The following is a 14,673-nucleotide window of genomic DNA, read 5'->3' as shown; positions in this document are numbered from 1 at the left end:
TTCACGTGAAGTGCAACATTGTATCAAATCATCAACTGGGTCGACCCAAAGCTGTCCCTCGTGAACTTGCAAAATTATATCAACTAGTTTATTCCGGGCCGTCAGAGTTTCCTGAGCAAGTGATCTCGGGACAGACATATGTTTTTTAATGACGATCCCATTGGATGTTTGGAATCATCAGATCATGATATTTAGCTCTTTCAAACTCATGGTTATGAAATAAACCAAACTTGTTTCTCACAAGTGTAGCAGGTTGTAAACTCCTCAAACCACATTTCCAGTCCGAGATTGAGAAAGTAATACAAGTAATACAGTACAGGTATTAACATAAATTAATGTAACCAAATGACGGGGAATTAATGGTACATTTTCTAGGCCTACTGGTGACCTGTAATGGGGAATTGATAGAAAATAAACAAAGGGAAAACGATTCACACAATTAAACAATGAATGCACAAGAATTGGCGGGAGACAGCTGAACGCAATCTGGAGAGCTGAGCACATACATTCTGGAGAGAGACACGCCATGTCTTTGCCAGACACCCCTCCCTTCTTCTTGCAACATTTTAAATTATACTCAACACATTATCTTCACGCTTATTACTGACAGCCGCAACTCAGTCAGCTAGACCTTTTGCCACTCGCACTACCCAAATTGCGGGCTTCCAAAATAGGCATAGGCCTACACACTTGTGATTTGAAACAATCCACAGCAAAACATTTTTTAAATAAGCTAATGATCCTCTGTGGCTAAGTCATGTCAATTTAGACAAGAGTAATTATAGCCAAATTTGGCAAAAAAAAATCTATTTACTTAGAATCTATCAATCTATTTAGAATCCAGCATTCTAACTGCACTCTGCACCCGCCAACTTTCCTTTCCAATTCGCAAGAGGCTGAAACCGGAGATCTGTATAATGACGAGATGGTCATGTCTCCGCCCTAACAATAAGAGTTCCAAAGGCGGGAAGGCAGGCGACAAGCTTAGGTCTGCATATTATGCCTATAGAAACGCATTGGGCTTATTCTTGACAGATTTTGCCGCGAGTCAGCCCTCTAGTTTCGCCTCTTCCTCTCTGCTGAAATTATATCACCGGAGAAAGCATCCGGGTGAGCGAAACAGCGTCCCTCTCTCTATATGTAGCCCATGTATCTGATGCTGTCTGGCCAGAAATAGTATAACATGCCATACTCTTTTGGTCCAGGCAGCATCAGATACATGGTGTACACATACTGAGACAGAGGGACGCTGTTTTGCTCGCTCGGATGCTTTAACTGAGATCGATGCGTCTTTCCGTCGGCGTGCGTCTCGGTCAAATAAATTATCAATATTTCAATATTTTATTTGGACGGGCAAGAAGGTGCGGTGGGGCAGGCTAGGCCCCCTAAGGCCCGCCCATAATGCTGGATCTGCTTACAAGCTTTCACATTCATCGTTTTATGATACTCCATTCTCTCCATTCACTACTCCATTCTCCTCTTCTCTATAACATACGGTGTGTATACAAATATGCAGAAAGATTACTCTTCCCACTCCAGGATAATAATAGAAATCAATCTGTCTCCAGATTTGTTAATGTACACCTCTGTTCCGCTGTCAGGTCTTGTCAAACTAGATTTCATCTCTGGTTATCAGTCTGTCTACCATCCCATGTTTAATTGATTCACTGTGATCGTTCCCTTGTAGTCAGGACAACACAGAAGGTTAATAGCAGTGTCTTAATGACGAGTTCAAGTGTGTTTCAAACCTTGATTTCCCCCATGTGACAGCGTACCGCCTCTGCACCATTCCTAACATCACACAAAATAATCATCTGTGGGGCATCAGTGGAACGTGGACACCCACGCAGGGACAAGAAATAGAAGACACGAGACAGACAGAGAGAAAGGGGATACAACAAGGGGATATTATATATGCAGAGAGCTTAGGAATTGCATTTGGCCATGAATATAAAAGCAGAATGTATTATTCATCTTAGTCCAATACCTTGTTAAACATTGTCCTGGTTGCCCATGCATGGCTTTAGACCAGTAGGGAGGCGCAGGGAGATGGTGGTTGATGAGCTCTGTGTGTCTTATAACTCTTTCTTTGTATTGCAGTTTCTTTTGCTGATCTTTTCCTTTTTGAGGAAGGCTGCGTGGGACTATGGCCGCCTGGCTCTATTGATGGAAAATGACAGGTACAGTAAAGCCTTTCACCTCAGCTTCTTCAAACTCACTGGAGAAATCCGTATCGAAAGCATAATTCATGACTGATTGACACTGCTACTTGAGATTGGCTCCCCCTCCTGAAAAGAAATGGTACTGACCAGGCATTGTCATACTCATGAAATACTTTGTTTTCCTGTCTCTCTTTCTTTGATGGAGCTCGTGTTACACTATTACATTGCTTTAATATAACTATGCCTAACAAAATAGAAACGCAACATGCAACAATTTAAAATATGAGTTATAGTTCATATAAGGAAATCAGTCAATTGAAATAAAGTAGTTAGGCCCTAATCTATTGATTTCACATGACAGGGAATACAGATATGCACCTGTTGGTCACAGATACCTTTTTTTAAGTAGGGGTGTTGATCAGAAAACCAGTCAGTATCTGGTGTGACCATCATTTGCCTCATGCAGCGTGACACATCTCCTTCGCATAAAGTTGATCAGGCTGTTGATTGTGGCCTGTGGAATATTGTCCCACTCCTCTTCAATTTCTGTGTGAAGCTGCTGGATATTGGCGGGAACTGGAACATGCTTTCGTACACGTCTACCCAGAGCATCCCAAACATGTTCAATGGGTCACATGTCTGGTGAGTATGCAGGCCATGGAAGAACCGGGACTTTTTCAGCTTCCAGGAATTGTGGACATATCCTTGCGACATAGGGCCGTGCATTATAAAGCTGAATTATGAGGTGATGGCGACGGATGAATGGCACGACAACAGGCGTCAAGATCTCGTCACGGTATCTCTGTGCATTCAAATTGCCATTGATAAATACAATTGTGTTCGTTGTCCATAGCTTATGCATGGCCATACCATAACCCACCGCCACCATGGGGCACTCACTTCACATTGACATCAGCAAACCACCCACCACACAACGCCATACACATGGTCAACAGTTGTGAGGCCGGTTGGATGTACTGACAAATTCTCTAAAACGGCTTATGGTAGAGAAATTAATATTATCTGGCAACAGGTCCGGCGGGCCTGCCAATTGCACGCGCCCTCAAAACGTGCGATGTCTGTGGCATTGTGTTGTGTGACAACTGCACACTTTAGAGTGGCCTTTTATTGTCCCCAGGACAAGGTGTAATGATCATGCAGTTTGCCAAGATAATCCAGCCGCCTGACAGGTGTGGCATATCAAGAAGCTAATTAAATGGCATGATCATGTAAACAAATTTGTGCACAAAATTAGAGCGAAATAAGCTTTTTGTGCATATGAAACATTTCTCGGGTCTTTTATTTCAGCTCTTGAAACATGGGACCAAAACTTTACATGTTATTTTTATTCCGTATTGTATACATACATACAATTTAATCACTTTTTACACATTATCACAATCTGTAAGTACACATTTTTTTTTTCAGGCCTTGATACCATAATATGCAGAAGGCAATAATGGCACACTTATTGTAGATCTGATTTTCCTGAATCTTAGGACCTTGTTAGCTTTTAAAGTGACGTGAGGTCGTCAGTCCTCTGTGTGGGTCTGCAGAGTGAGGCTCTGCAACAGCTTACTTCTGCCTGACCTGGAGCCACTCCGGTGTGAGTGTGGGGTTGATTTAGTTCTGCCTGACCAGCAGCGGCTCTCTGCCACCCTGGGGCAGTGACATCTGTTTGTTCTGCGGAGCGGGCGGCCGTCGCGCTAATTCAATTATTACGCTTAAAGTGGCACGCTGTAGAGCTGTCAGCAACGTCAACTTGAAAGAAACATCACCAAACTCAATCACAATGCTTCATTGGATTCCAGGAGCACTGTCCATCCCTCCCCCCTCCTATCATCGATATGATCTCAGATTGACTGGAGTTCTAAGGGGAGGACAGCGTCCTGCATGGAATAGCTATTAGACCCAGCCAACACAATTTGCGCTCATGCTGTCTGCAGGCTCTGTGCCTGACCGTCTGTTGGAAAGAGAGGATATTAACTTCCCACAGTCACTCATTGCAAAATGGGTTCACGTTTGCTATATAATTTTAGGATGCTGTCCAGGCCACTGAAAATCATCCTTCCGAGAATGTGTTTAACAGCTGTAGTCTCATATTGCGCAGTCTTGTTGCTCTTGCAGTATAGTGTCTTCCATCTTGTGATGTGATCTATGTGATGCGCTTCCTTCCTTCCTATTCTGTAGGAAGAGACGCATGCACCATAATGATAATCCTGGTATGTCTTCTGTTGCTCAGTCTCACGTCCCTGTTCTACGGAGAGCAGAGTGAGAAGGAGAAGTCCCCGTCAGAGTCCAGCCCGTCAGACTCAGACACCAAGGACTTGGTAAGTCCAACTTTATTATGGATCCAAGTCCAGACATTAGGATAGGTCTGGAGGTATAGCTGATAAAGGGTGACCCTGTTTGAGTGTGATTCCACTCTTTTTGTAACCCTGATCAAAGCACTTTTCCTTAATTGAGTTGATGAAACATCCAGCTGCACAAACAAAAAAACAAAAAATGAAGAAAAGGCAGATTATTTAGAGAATGACTTTATATACACTGCTCAAAAAAATAAAGGGAACACTTAAACAACACAATGTAACTCCAAGTCAATCACACTTCTGTGAAATCAAACTGTCCACTTAGGAAGCAACACTGATTGACAATACATTTCACATGCTGTTGTGCAAATGGAATAGACAAAAGGTGGAAATTATAGGCAATTAGCAAGACACCCCCAATAAAGGAGTGGTTCTGCAGGTGGTGACCACAGTCCACTTCTCAGTTCCTATGCTTCCTGGCTGATGTTTTGGTCACTTTTGAATGCTGGCGGTGCTTTCACTCTAGTGGTAGCATGAGACGGAGTCTACAACCCACACAAGTGGCTCAGGTAGTGCAGCTCATCCAGGATGGCACATCAATGCGAGCTGTGGCAAAAAGGTTTGCTGTGTCTGTCAGCGTAGTGTCCAGAGCATGGAGGCGCTACCAGGAGACAGGCCAGTACATCAGGAGACGTGGAGGAGGCCGTAGGAGGGCAACAACCCAGCAGCAGGACCGCTACCTCCGCCTTTGTGCAAGGAGGAGCACTGCCAGAGCCCTGCAAAATGACCTCCAGCAGGCCACAAATGTGCATGTGTCAGCATATGGTCTCACAAGGGGTCTGAGGATCTCATCTCGGTACCTAATGGCAGTCAGGCTACCTCTGGCGAGCCCATGTAGGGCTGTGCGGCCCCCCAAAGAAATGCCACCCCACACCATGACTGACCCACCGCCAAACCGGTCATGCTGGAGGATGTTGCAGGCAGCAGAACGTTCTCCACGGCGTTTGTCAGACTCTGTCACGTCTGTCACATGTGTTCAGTGTGAACCTGCTTTCATCTGTGAAGAGCCCAGGGCGTCAGTCCACCTGTGGACGTCGGGCCCTCATACCACCCTCATGGAGTCTGTTTCTGACCGTTTGAGCAGACACATGCACATTTGTGGCCTGCTGGAGGTCATTTTGCAGGGCTCTGGCAGTGCACCTCCTTGCACAAAGGCGGAGGTAGCGGTCCTGCTGCTGGGTTGTTGCCCTCCTACGGCCTCCTCCACGTCTCCTGATGTACTGGCCTGTCTCCTGGTAGCGCCTCCATGCTCTGGACACTACGCTGACAGACACAGCAAACCTTTTTGCCACAGCTCGCATTGATGTGCCATCATGGATGAACTGCACTACCTGAGCCACTTGTGTGGGTTGTAGACTCCGTCTCATGCTACCACTAGAGTGAGAGCACCGCCAGCATTCAAAAGTGACCAAAACATCAGCCAGGAAGCATAGGAACTGAGAAGTGGTCAGTGGTCACCACCTGCAGAATCACTCCTTTTTTGGGGGCGTCTTAATAATTGCCTATAATTTCCACCTTTTGTCTATTCCATTTGCACAACAGCATGTGAAATTTATTGTCAATCAGTGTTGCTTCCTAAGTGGACAGTTTGATTTCACAGAAGTGTGATTGACTTGGAGTTACATTGTGTTGTTTAAGTGTTCCCTTTATTTTTTGTAGCAGTGTACGTACATACATACATACATATACCACACCTGCCTACGTGACTTGGTAAGATCACCATCGATGTAACACACTATGTTTATGATGGAGTAGGACGGAGTAAGACAGGAGTCTTTTCCCAGAGTTTGGCAGCAGTGAAGTGGTTTACACCTCAGACTAGACCTATTTAACCCCCATCACTCCCTCAGCGCGTAGGCCTTAATGTTATGCAAATGACATGCACCGTGCATGGCACTGCCTACAACATATGTGGTATCAATTTGTATTTGATAAGCGATCCACTGAATGTTTTATGTCTTTCCTCCTTTAGGGCTTCTGCTCTTGGCTTACAACACTTTACCATATGAAGTAAGTGTAAAACCGTTCAACCCTCTACCTGTTTTCACTTCTATCATTCTTATTGCCCTTCTCTTCAATGTTTTCATCCCATTAAGCAGCGAAAAGCAAACGAGTGTGTGCTCATGGGATTGTTTGTGCCGTGGTTTACCATAGAGTATTTGCACTTGCTCAAGTCTGACTCCACTCAATGGATTTAGATCCATAACTTCCTCTGTGTCCATGGTTTTCATATTATTATGGTGGAGTTTGGGTTCTTCTGGGTGCTGTTTTTAGCTCTTGTTAGTGGCTGACTGTAATACCTCACCCTGGGATGCCTGGGAAAGTGCTAACCCACCCTGAAAGCTCTCTGTGTGGCCTGGCCTGTGTGGCCTGGCCTGTGTGGCCTGGCCTGTGTGGCCTGGCCTGTGTGGCCTGGCCTGTGTGGCCTGGCCTGTGTGGCCTGGCCTGTGTGGCCTGGCCTGCCTGCCGTGGGACCAGCAGGCAACTCTTGTTTCTTCTCTTTTATGAGACAAGTGGGTTTTCTGACCCTCCAGGAGTGCAGTGAGGTATAAGGAGCAGCCCCCACAATATCACTACCACGGAGCACCTGATTCTGTCTCCCCATAGAAGAGAAGGATTCTGCTCTTCCCACTACAGTCCCATTACACCCATGTGTCTAGTACATGCTGTTTCCCTGTAGACCCCTTCTCAACTGCACACTGCTTCTTTGTTACTCTGTTCTTAGTCTCCTTAGTTTGAATCCTGCCACCCTGGGAAGATCCTCTCTTCCCTCCCCAGTTTCAGAACCTCTATCTCTGTGTTGCGTCTCCAGGGATGAGGAGATCAGGAGTAAGTGTGGTGTCGATGCTACGACCTACCTGTCCTTCCAGCGCCACATCATCCTGCTCATGACTGTGGTCTGCCTGCTGTCTGTGGCCATCATCCTGCCTGTCAACTTTTCCGGAAACCTCCTAGGTAATTTAGAAGGAAGCCTTGGCCTATGTTGGGAGGCCCAGGGATATCCTAGATGCCAGGGGGGGTAGAGGGGCACCTCGCCGGGAGAGACCAGGCCACACATGCATATACAAACACATATAGGGGTGGGCTAGCACGCATGCACACATACAACAGTTATAAATACAAATGGAAAAAGTCTGCCCATGGATATCTTAAATGTAGGCCACACACACACACCACAGATCCAAACACAGACAAAGTGAAATGACACCGGGGAAGTGAAATGATAGGCTACAATGACTTTGTTCATGATCATGCACCCCGCAAATGACTTGTAACTATAGACAGGTTGGTTGTTTAGCAACAAAGCCGAAGCGTGCACAACTATGGGGCAAAACGGACTGGGTTGGCTTAGCTTGTTGATAACATGTAAGCTATACTTCATCTCCAATGTTTGTTTGTTTATTGAAAACATAAATACATTTGCACAAGTACTTGTCTCTCAAATACATTGTTACAGTTGTTAGCTAGCTAGCGAATTTGAGCCATATTAGCATTGACATTAAATCAGTTAAAACACCTCAAAACAAGACATGGTATCAAGAACATTATGAACCGAGTTGAAACGAGACAATAACGATTCCCCACATAGCAGTTTCTTGTCATTCTTGCTAGCAATCTGGCCATCCAGAATCACAACACGCTGAATAATGCCCAATGGAACCGTGCACATCGTTTTCGTGACGTTGTCCGCTAACCCATCTATAAATTCTTGAATTTTATTTAGTGGGGAGTGAACAAAACGTTTGTTGTCAAAACCATTAATCTTGTTGTGTCGGGGGGAGCGGGTTAGCAAAATGCTATCATATCATGCAATTATACCATTTATATAATGGTCAGATATATTTGTAATACAGACTAGCTCAAAACTAAGTGATTTTGATAATTTTCTGGTAAAAAGTAGAGGTGCACCCCCTATCTTTATTTGCTCCATAGCTCAGGCGGCTCGAGGCTGTTTGGCTCATCTCAGTCACCAAGAGGAAGAACTTTGCAGCTGTTTCTGAGTTAATAAACAATGCCATGCTACTGGATGGTAACATTCAAATAAAACCCAGCCCTGAAACAAAACGTAGAATGAAAATAATTTCTATGTCATATCATAGGAATTTGCACAAAGTGGGCAGTTCAGATTTGTCACTTCAAGCCCAGCTATATCATACTTTGTGCAACATAATGGAAAAAAGTGGATTTCTAGTGGTTTGGGTGTTTAAAGTCCCTCCCTTTACATTAGAAAAATAACTGTTACACACACATTAACTGTTGTATGTCGTCTTTTCTATAGGGGATAATCCTGAAAATTTTGGAAGAACGACTGTGGCTAATCTTTCTGCGAAGTAGGTCAAAGGGCTATGGCTTCTCTTTTTGCAGAGGATTCATAATAATTCAGGAAATGTTCAAGAATATCTTGAGGCCATCGTGGTTATCCAACAGTCATGTGGAAACCTTTTCTTTCCTCTTAGGGACAGCTTCCTGTGGCTCCACAGTATCTTTGCTCTGCTCTACTTCATCATCACAGTGCTGTGTATGGCCCACCACTCCTCACGCCTGGAGTACAGAGAGGACGAGAAGGTGTGTGTGACAGCTCCTCACACCTAGCCAAATGTATAATGATTACAGCATGGTCAGGTTACTGTCTCTGAAAACTGAAAGAGACACCCTTTGGTGTCTGTAATTTATTGTTACCATCTTGTCAGGTGGCCAGGACTCTCATGATCACCTGCATCCCCAGAGAGATCTCAGACCCAGGCCTCATCACCAAACACTTCCAGTAATCTTAAATGTTCCCACTTTCCTTACTCTTTCAAGATATAGCTGATACTAATACACCTGATGTGGATAGGTGGTTTAACTCTGTTCCCTCTTCCCTCCACTCTAGTGAGGCCTACCCCAGCTGTACTGTCACTGACCTCCGCTTCTGCTTCAACGTACACAAACTGATGAGGCTTGACTCTGAGAGGTACAGTAACGATGACAATATGGAGAAATTAGTTACATTATTATTTAGTATTTTTTGGGCCTTGTGCAGATTTGAGTTGTTGTGTTTCAGACGAAAGGCGATGAAAGGAAGGCTGTATTTTGCCACTAAGGCCCAGAAGGAGGGGAAGATCATGATTAAGACCCACCCCTGTGCTACCATCTTCTGCTGTGATGTGTGCGGCTTTGAGCAGGTGCATTTGTAACAGAAATGTTACAGTGAATCTTGGTCATAGTAATTATGTTGCGTTGATTGCATTTTGCCACTGGATGGCACTAAAAAACTACATTAGATTTGAGCAGCAACGGGATTCCTCGTCTGTCTGAATTGAAATACAATAAGGGATACAACAAGACTTGATTAATAGTACCGGTATGTAGCTAATCTATATTTTCAACTCTTTGCAGGTGGATGCAGAGCAGTACTACAGTGAGTTAGAGGAGAAACTGACTGATGAGTTTAATGCAGAGAAGCATCGCATCTCGCTCATGAGGCTGGGCATCGCCTTTGTGACCTTTCGGGACGAAAGGATGACTGCTGTGTGAGTAAACTATGACCCCCGACCTCTGACTGGCCATGGTAATGCACTGTACTGCAGTTTCCCGCAGTGCATGCCTGGAGTGCCAAATTATATGTTTTACTTTCCCCCAAATTCCTGTTACAGGGTTTGATTGAATATGTTCATGAGTGTGTGTCTGCCTGTTTTGTGTGATGACTTTGTGTGTGTGTTGTTTCTCTCCACAGTATTGTCAAGGACTATAGCAGGGTCCGTTGCCGTCAGAAACCCCAGCAGTCAAGCATCACCACGGTAGTTCAGTCTCACAGGTGGGGTGTAGACTACGCCCCGGCACCAAGCGACATCATCTGGTGAGTGAGGTTATCTAAAGCAGATAATGACTAGAAATTCCCTCCCATTGGTTAAGTTATCTAACTATTTAGTAGCGTTATCTTACCTGATAGGTGTTAAAATATACCGTACGGGATTTGAAACTGACGCATATTAACGAGCGGTACCCTGCATTTTTACATTTAGATTTGTCATTTAGAAGACGCTATTATCCAGAGCGACTTAGTTAGTGCATTAGCAATTAGTTTTACAGTTAGTAGCAAAGAGAGACAACGGCGTATCCCAGTCATAGTAAGCAATTTTTTTCCTCAATAAGTAGCTATCGGTAAGGTCAGCGCTAGTAACAGGCTTCCAAAGACGTTTGCACAGATTGAGTTCACCGTTTGACGGCTCAAGCATACTGTAAATCACCTTTGAAAATCAATTGCAGAGCGCAGGTCGTTAATCTGTGTTACTTTACTTAATCTTACAAGAGGGCCATTCAACAATTTAACCAATTAAATTAGATGGAATTTAGAATGATAGTTGTGTGGGATGTCTTAGAATGTGTTTTAAAGTCCATTTGAGATATAAAATGAAGTGATAACCATCAGCCCCTATGAGGTTACAAACAGTTGAAGTCGGAAGTTTACATACACTTAGGTTGGAGTCGTTAATACTCATTTTTCAACCACTCCACAAATTTCTTGTTAACAAACTATAGTTTTGGCAAGTCGGTTAGGACATCTACTTTGTGCATGACACAAGTGATTTTTTTCCAACAACTGTTTACAGACAGATTATTGGTGACCTCCACAAGCGTGGTTCATCCTTGGGAGCAATTTCCAAACGCCTGAAGGTACCACGTTCATCTTTACAAACAATAGTACGCAAGTATAAATACCATGGGACCACGCAGCCGTCATACCGCTCAGGAAGGAGACGCGTTCTGTCTCCTAGAGATGAACATACTTTGGTGCGAAAAGTGCAAATCAATCCCAGAACAACATCAAAGGACCTTGTGAAGATGCTGGAGGAAACAGGTACAAAAGTATCTATATCCACAGTAAAACGAGTCCTATATCGACATAACCTTCTAAGGTCTTCGAAAGCCAAGTTAACAAACAGATTACCGACTATTTAGAATCCCACCGTACCTTCTCCGCTATGCAATCTGGTTTCAGAGCTGGTGGGTGCACCTCAGCCACGCTCAAGGTCCTAAATGATATCATAACTGCCATCGATAAGAGCCATTACTGTGCAGCCGTATTCATCGACCTGGCCAAGGCTTTCGACTCTGTCAATCACCACATTCTTATTGGCAGACTCAACAGCCTTGGTTTCTCAAATGATTGCCTCGCCTGGTTTATCAACTACTTCTCTGATAGAGTTCAGTGTGTCAAATCGGAGGGCCTGTTGTCCGGACCTCTGGCAGTCTCTATGGGGGTGCCATAGGGTTCGATTCTTTGGCTGACTCTCTTCTCTGTATACATCAATGATGTCGCTCTTGCTGCTGGTGATTCTCTGATCCACCTCTACGCAGATGACACCATTCTGTATACTTCTGGCCCTTCGTTGGATATTGTGTTAACTAACCTCCAGATGAGCTTCAATGCCATACAACTCTTCTTCCGTGGCATCCAACTGCTCTTAAATGCAAGTTAAACTAAATGCATGCTCTTCAACCGATCAATGCCCTGCCCGCACCTGCCCGCCCGTCCAGCATCACTACTCTGGACGGCTCTTACTTAGAATATGTGGATAACTACAAATACCTAGGTGTCTGGTTAGACTGTAAACTCTCCTTCCAGACTCATATTAAGCATCTCCAATCCAAAATTAAATCTAGAATCGGCTTCCTATTTCGCAACAAAGCATCCATCTTCGTAAAACTGACCATCCTACCGATCCTCGACTTCGGCAATGTCATTTACAAAATAACCTCCAACGCTCTACTCAACAAATTGGATGCAGTCTATTACAGTGTCATCCGTTTTGTCACCAAAGCCCCATATACTACCCACCACTGCAACCTGTACGCTCTTTCGTTGGCTGGCCCTCGCTTCACTTTTGTAGCTAAACCCACTGGCTCCAGGTCATCTACAAGTCTTTGCTAGGTAAAGCCCCACCTTATCTCAGCTCACTGGTCACCATAGCAGCACCCACTCGTAGCACGCGCTCCAGCAGGTATATCTCACTGGTCACCCCCAAAGCCAATTCATCCTTTGGCCGCCTTTCCTTCCAGTTCTCTGCTGCCAATGACTGGAACGAACTGCAAAAATCATTGAAACTGGAGACTCATATCTCCCTTACTAGCTTTAAGCACCAGCTGTCAGAGCAGCTCACAGATCACTGCACCTGTACATAGACAGTCTGTAAACAGCCCATCCAACTACCTCATCCCCATACTGTATTTATTTATTTATCTTACTCCTTTGCACTCCAGTATCTCTACTTGCACATTCCTCTTCTGCACCTCTACCATTCCAGTGTTTAATTGCTATATTGTAATTACTTCGCCACCATGGCCTATTTACTGCCTTAACTCCCTTATCTTACCTCATTTGCATTCACTGTATATAGACTTTTTTTCTTTTTTCCCTACTGTATTATTGACTATTTTGTTTATTCCATGAGTAACTCTGTGTTGTTGTATATGTCGAACTGCTATGCTCTATTTTGTTTATTCCATGAGTAACTCTGTGTTGTTGTATATGTCGAACTGCTATGCTCTATCTTGGACATGTCGCAGTTGCAAATGAGAACTTGTTCTCAACTAGCCTACCTGGTTAAATAAAGGTGAAATAAAAAAACCTGAAAGGCCGCTCGGCAAGGAAAGAGCCACTGCTCCAAAACCGCCATAAAAAAGCCAGACTACGGTTTGCAACTGCACATGGGGACAAAGATTGTACTTTTTGGAGAAATGTACTCTGGTCTGATGAAACAAAAATAGAACTGTTTGGCCATAATGACCATCGTTATGTTTGGAGGAAAAAGGGGGATGCTTGCAAGCCGAAGAACACCATTCCAACCGTGAAGCATGGGGGTGGCAGCATCATGTTGTGAGGGTGCTTTGCTGCAGGAGGGACTGATGCACTTCACAAAATAGATGGCATCATGAGGAAGGAAAGTTATATGGCTATATTGAAGCAACATCTCAAGACATCAGTCAGGAAGTTAAAGCTTGGTTGCAAATGGGTCTTCTAAATGGACGATGACTCCAAGCATACTACCAAAGTTGTGGCAAAATGGCTTAAGGACAACAAAGTCGAGGTGTTGGAGTGGCCATCACAAAGCCCTGACCTCAGTCCTATAGAACATTTGTGGGCAGAACTGAAAAAGCGTGTGCGAGCAAGGAGGCTTACAAACCTGACTCAGTTACACCATGTCTGTCAGGAGGAATGGGCTAAAATTCACCCAACTTATTGTAGGACGTTTGACCAAATTTAAACAATTTAAAGGCAATGCTATCAAATACTAATTGAGTGCATGTGAACTTCTGACCCACTGGGAATGTGATGAAAGAAATAAAAGCTGAAATATATCATTCTCTCTACTATTTTTCTGACATTTTACATTCTTAAAATAAAGTGGTGATCCTAACTGATCTAAGACAGGTAATGTTTACTAAGATTAAATGTCAAGAATTGTGAAAAACTGAGTTTAAATGTATTTCTGCTAAGGTCTATGTAAACTTACGACTTCAACTGTATCCCCCATTAGCCAATGAGACAGCCCCGCCAAGCGGTGCTCACTGTTTTCCATGCCGCATTGGCTGTGTGTGTTTGTGCGCAGGGAGTGCTCCCTGGTGGTGCCACAGGCTCTGGGGTCGACCAGTGATTGACTGACTAACACATCATTAAAACGGAGCACTCGAGTGTGCTGTATCCAACTTGTTATCCACTCCAGTGTGGTTTGTTATTCCCTCCCACGTTAAGGGTTGTTTTTGTTGTATTCATACTTTGTGGATATAAACAGTAGTACAGATTAGCAGAGACATGATGTGGAGAGGTCTGTCATGTCAGCCATCCAACAGGATAGATCAGTGACCTCCATGTTTTGACCTTGGTGTCTCCAGGGAGAACCTCTCAGTGTGTGGCTCCCGCTGGTGGCTCCGCTGCGTCCTGCTCAACATCCTCCTCTTCCTCATCCTCTTCTTCCTCACCACTCCCGCCATCATCGTCAACACCATGGACAAGTTCAACGTCACCCGGCCTGTGGACAGCCTGAGGGTCAGAGTTAATTCCTGAATTACAGTGCTTGAATGGTCCTAATGGGGTGGTGGTGCTGTACAAAAGCAAATTAACTCAGTATTTCCAGAATGAACTATAGCATGATGAACTC

At 44.4% G+C, this 14,673-nt stretch overlaps 1 protein-coding gene across 6 annotated transcripts in view; it reads left to right on the top strand.

Moving 5' to 3' along the window:
• The window catches only part of LOC129812915 (calcium permeable stress-gated cation channel 1-like), a 60,113-nt gene that overhangs the window by 37,047 nt on the left and 8,393 nt on the right, over positions 1–14,673 (top strand). For 5 of the 6 annotated variants that reach the window (XM_055864889.1, XM_055864892.1, XM_055864893.1 and 2 more), the window contains exons 3-14: positions 2,101–2,180; positions 4,405–4,492; positions 6,504–6,541; positions 7,344–7,486; positions 8,811–8,862; positions 8,989–9,097; positions 9,223–9,296; positions 9,405–9,485; positions 9,576–9,696; positions 9,911–10,044; positions 10,248–10,370; positions 14,408–14,561. In XM_055864889.1, coding sequence (XP_055720864.1) covers positions 2,101–2,180; positions 4,405–4,492; positions 6,504–6,541; positions 7,344–7,486; positions 8,811–8,862; positions 8,989–9,097; positions 9,223–9,296; positions 9,405–9,485; positions 9,576–9,696; positions 9,911–10,044; positions 10,248–10,370; positions 14,408–14,561 — 1,197 coding nt within the window. Of the gene's footprint in view, positions 1–2,100; positions 2,181–2,718; positions 2,805–4,404; positions 4,493–6,503; positions 6,542–7,343; positions 7,487–8,810; positions 8,863–8,988; positions 9,098–9,222; positions 9,297–9,404; positions 9,486–9,575; positions 9,697–9,910; positions 10,045–10,247; positions 10,371–14,407; positions 14,562–14,673 lie in introns of those variants that run through there. The other variant, XM_055864894.1, reaches the window with a different exon arrangement.

The sequence above is a fragment of the Salvelinus fontinalis genome, chromosome 16 (genome assembly GCF_029448725.1).
Source record: "Salvelinus fontinalis isolate EN_2023a chromosome 16, ASM2944872v1, whole genome shotgun sequence".
Lineage (NCBI taxonomy): Eukaryota > Metazoa > Chordata > Actinopteri > Salmoniformes > Salmonidae > Salvelinus > Salvelinus fontinalis.
Note: the sequence above shows the minus strand (reverse complement) of the source record. Positions and strands in the feature narration are given on the sequence as shown.